Source organism: Corvus kubaryi, unplaced genomic scaffold (assembly GCF_017639235.1).
Source record: "Corvus kubaryi isolate FWS band 111438036 unplaced genomic scaffold, C.kubaryi_AGA036_p1.0 37373, whole genome shotgun sequence".
NCBI classification, from domain to species: domain Eukaryota; kingdom Metazoa; phylum Chordata; class Aves; order Passeriformes; family Corvidae; genus Corvus; species Corvus kubaryi.
Genome location: NW_024581121.1, coordinates 809,249 through 813,804, shown reverse-complemented (window position 1 = coordinate 813,804; position 4,556 = coordinate 809,249). Strand labels below are relative to the sequence as shown.

The following is a 4,556-nucleotide window of genomic DNA, read 5'->3' as shown; positions in this document are numbered from 1 at the left end:
GGGGGGGTGTGGGACTCACTACCACCCCTGTATAGTTAGAGCAGCCCTGAGGCTGCTCTTTTCCAAGCTGGGAGGTAGAAGTCTTTTCCCAAAGCAGGGTGAGCAAATCTGCCCCGTGGGGAAAGCTGTGGATATTGGCTTCGGGGAAGGGCCTGGAGCCCCAAAACGTCCTCAGGGAGACCTCAGGTTGTGATTTGCAGGGGGAATCCGGGGCTGGCAGCATGGGGCAAAGCCAGAGCAGCCCCAGGGCCAAGGCTCACCTGTGCTGCTCATTGGAGCTGCTCCTGCAGCATCCCCAGGCCATTGGGCGGAGGAGCAGTGGGAGTTTTCCTAATGGGGTTTGGACGTAAAAGGCAGTAGAGGCTGGAGATGAGCAGATTAACATCAAAGGAAAAATGTGATGAAAAAGTGCTTCATCCCAGTTTGTCCCAGGCAGGAGAGGCCAAGTGGCCAAATAGGCCTCACCATGAATCATGCCATGGTGACGAAGCCAGCGACGGGCTGTTTGTTTGCCTGTTGCCAAGGGCGCCGTGGCTGTGGGTTGGGATCTGTGAGCCCTGTGGTTCAGCCACTCTTTCAAGAGGGTTTGGGATGGGGAAGCCAGGGGATCCCTGCTGTGATCTGTGGGCAGAGCTGAGACCACAGGGTGGGGTTGGACTGGGCAGGATGGAGCTTGTGGTACCAGGAAAGGGGGCTGTGCTGTCTGGTGACCCCAACTGCTGCAGAGAGCAGTGGGATGGGGCTGTAGGGGCCAGTGGCAGCAGAAGCAGAGGGTGCTGTGATGCACACCAGCCCCAAGAATCACTGTACAAGAGGGGCTGGAGGACAGACCCCACTGGGAATGGCTCATGGACAATCAGAAAACACCCTTGGCTCCAATGACAGAGCACCAAACTGCCCTCCTGTACCATGCTGGAGGTGAGCTCCTCTTTCTGCTGCCTCCACTTCTACCTTTTACCCTTCTCTGTGCAAAGCCTGGCCCCGCTCACTGGCTGCTGAGATCTGCCTGGTCTGCAGTGCTCAGCCCAAGTGCTGAAACATCCCCTCCACCCTCCAATGAGGTATGGGGTCTTCAAAGCTCATCTGTCAATGATGCGCAGGTCCATGCCTTGGCTTGTCCATTTGCCAGGCTGGATTCAGCACATTCTTTCATTTTTCCATTCTTCTTTTACTGTCTTAACACATGAGGGTTTCTCTGCAAAGAGATGGTATCTTCAAGCATATAGAATCTCAGAATCACAGACTGGATTGGGGTAGAAGGAACCTCAAAGCCCATCTCATTCCACCCCCCTGCCATGGGCAGGGACATCTTCCACTATCCCAGGTTGCTCTAAGCTCCATCTGACCTTGGACATTTCCAGGGATGGGGCAGCCACAGCTTCTCTGGGCAACCTGTGCTGGTGCCTCACCACCCTCATGGGGAAGAATTTCTTCCTAATATCTAATCTAAACCTACTCTTTTAAAGTTTAAAGCCATTGCCATTTGTCCTCTTTCCATGATCCCTGCTCCCACTGCCTGTTCATTTCCTTCCTGCCCTTCCAGCTGACCAGCAGGTCTCCACTCAGCTATGCCAGTGTCTTGTCTTCCTTTCCTGATTTCTTACTCATGTGGATTTAGAGTTCTTGCACTCTATGGAAAGAGTCCTTAAAGACCTGCTAACTCTGTTCTGCCCCCTTGTCCCTAAAGGCAGTTTCTTAGGGGATCCCATTGACCAACTTCTTGAACAGCTTGCAGTTTGCTTCCCTAAAATTCAGGGTCCTGACTTGAATCTTTGCCTGTCCCACATCCCTCAGGGCTGTGAACTCCACTGGTGTGTGGTCACTGCAGTCCAGGCTGCCTCCAATCTTGATGTCGCTGATGAGCTCACTTGCGCTGGTGATCAACAGGTCCAGTGACATATCCTCTTTGGCAGGACTTCCATACATGGCCCCTTGCGAAGCCAAGCCCTGCTTTCCTATGAGGATGCTGGAAATTACCATAATGCAAATAAATTCATGTATTATTAATGATTATACAGCATCATCCACACTGCAGGCTCTGCACAGTCCTCTCCTCTGTCAAAGGATAAAAGGAGGAGGGTGGTGAGGGCCTGGCACAGGCTGCCCAGAGAAACTGTGGATGCCCCATCCCTGGCATTGTTCAAGGCCAGGTTGGACACAGCTCAGAGTAACCTGGGATGGTGGAAGGTGTCCCTGCCCATGGCACCATGGTGGAAGGAGATGGGTTTTAAAGTCTCTCCCAGCCCCAACCACCCTGTGATTCTGTAACCGCCAGGGTCTGACCAGTCGTGTGGTTCTGCTGGGACACACAGCTGGGCCCATCCTGGTTCCCCTCCCCCGGGCAGTGAGAGGCCAGCCCAGGCACAGTCCCCATGGGACTCTGCGTTAGCAAAGACACAGCACCAAACCCTCTCTCACCGCGCGGACTCGCAGCCCGAGACGCGCGGCCAAGGGGAGCCTCCAGCCGCCGGGAGGTGATGCCAAGGTCACCCCTCCTGTGCTCCGCAGCTGGGTGGCCCGGCCGGCCGGGGGCCAAGGCTCAGCAGAGCACAGCCAGAGTCCCGGCAGGGCACAGGAGGGATCGGCAGCTCCATCTCGTGTCTGACGCCCGCAGTACAGAGCGGGGAGCCCAGCCCCAGCACAACGCTGGCCACGGCGGCTCCTCGCCCCGTGTCCCGGCGGCAGGGCTCGGGGGGCTGCCCTAACCCACGGCCAGCCTCACCCTGTGGCTCCTGAAGGAGGCTGGGACTCGGGACAGAGATGTCACTCGGCTCTGCGAAGTCCCAGCCTGGAGACCACGAGTGGCATGGGGATCGTCCGGCTGCCATCCAGAGCCCTCAGGCTCCCAACAGCCCAGGGGTGCTCGCCCACGAGGATGCCACCCCCTCGCTGCCCCGTGCCACCCCTTTCCACGGACCCACTGCTCTGGCCGCAGAGCACGTGGCACCGAAAACACAAGCACAGATTCATTTTTACAGGCACGGGGCCAAGGCTGAGCGACTGCTTCTCATTAGGGCAGCAGAGCTGGGAGTAAATGGTCCCGAGCTCCCATACCAGGCTGGCGTCTTCCCAAGGGGATGAGGAGAGAAGACATCCCTCGCCGGGGTCTACACTGCCGGCAGCACTTGTTCGTGAGGCTCTCAGCACCCAAGTTGGGGAGAGCATTCCCTTGACGCTGGCGTGGGGAGGAACAACCTCGTCCTGACCTAGCAGTGGAAGAGCAGGGGCAGCACAGCCTGTGCCTCCCTCAACCACCCCACGCTGATCCGGTTCTCCCTCCAGGCTTTTTGCCAACAGCAAAGAGAGGGGGGAAAGGCTCCCGGACAGCAGATAGTCCCGGTGAGCCAGCCAGGAGACGGGACATGGTGCCAACAGCACTGCTGGGTGGAAGCAGGAATCAGAAACCAGCTGCACTCTGAACATGGTGCCACTGAGGAGCGGGTGGGATGGAGATGGAGATGAGCACAGTGCCCTGAGCAGGAGACCATTGGAGCAGAACACACAGTCCATTGGAGACGTGGGGTGCAAGTGATAGCTCCTGCATCCCGGCCTCTCGGCACAGAACATGCCGGCCACAGCCAGACTCCTGGCTCCCTGCTTCTGGGATGGACCCACAGTTCTTCCTGCCTCCCGGTGCCCTTCCAGCCCAGCTGCACAGCCCCGGCATCCTGCCCCGAGCAGAAAACACCCCTCTTGCTCTTGCCGGCACATCACTGGCGCCGGGATCTCATTGCTCCGGCGGCGGAGCGCCAAACGATCCGGACGGGAGCAGTCGCAGGCTGAGCTGCAGGTGTTGGGCTGACGGCAGCACCTCCCACTGCTTGGGGAGCTGGCGGGGCAGCACCAAGGCTGCTCCAGTTTCCAGAAACAAGATCTCCAGGGAGGCTGCTGGCCCAAGCACCAACTGGCAGACGTGGCAAGCAGGGTGGTGGGGACGGCCTGGCAGCACGGTGCTGCTCCGCTGTGCTGCCACCCTGCCTGCCACAGGACTGTTGCCTTTTGAGCACCCCAAAGGACCGTGTGGGACAGGAAGGAATACAGGGATTTTGGTGTTGCTTCAGCCAGCCTGGTCCCCAGCATCTGCCTGCTGGCACTGGCTCTGTGGCTGCTCCAAGGAAGGGAACAGGCCAGGCATGGCCCAAGGTGCCCACTGCATCTCCTGACAACGGGGTCAGGAACAGGGCCCCATGTGTCTTGGAAGGGCAGGAGGGGCTCAGATAGCTGGGGGGCTCTTTGCCCAAATGCTGAATTCTTGCCATGTGCAGGAAACTCCGCTCTGCACTCACCCACTCTCTCCAAGGCAAATCCAAAGTGGAATTCGAGGCAGGAGCAGGGTAAAACCTGGGATCAGCATTGCTGCCCTGGCTGCTACCCCTCTCCTAACCCACAGCCTCCTCCTTTGGCATGGCACAGGGAGAGGGTGACACTGTCCTGAGCCACCTCCCTGCCTCCGAGATGCTGAAACTAAGGAGTGGGAGGCTTCAGCCACTGTGGGGTGCAGTGGGGGTCTCCTGGATTTGCAAAAGTGGGACCAAGGGCTGCCCTGTGCTCCATAA

General features: G+C 58.4%; 1 protein-coding gene across 1 annotated transcript in view; it reads left to right on the top strand.

Moving 5' to 3' along the window:
* The window catches only part of SMG5 (SMG5 nonsense mediated mRNA decay factor), a 27,385-nt gene extending 22,829 nt beyond the window's left edge, over positions 1-4,556 (top strand). The window contains exon 15 of the mRNA XM_042034525.1: positions 4,537-4,556. Coding sequence (XP_041890459.1) covers positions 4,537-4,556 — 20 coding nt within the window. The remainder of the gene's footprint in view (positions 1-4,536) is intronic.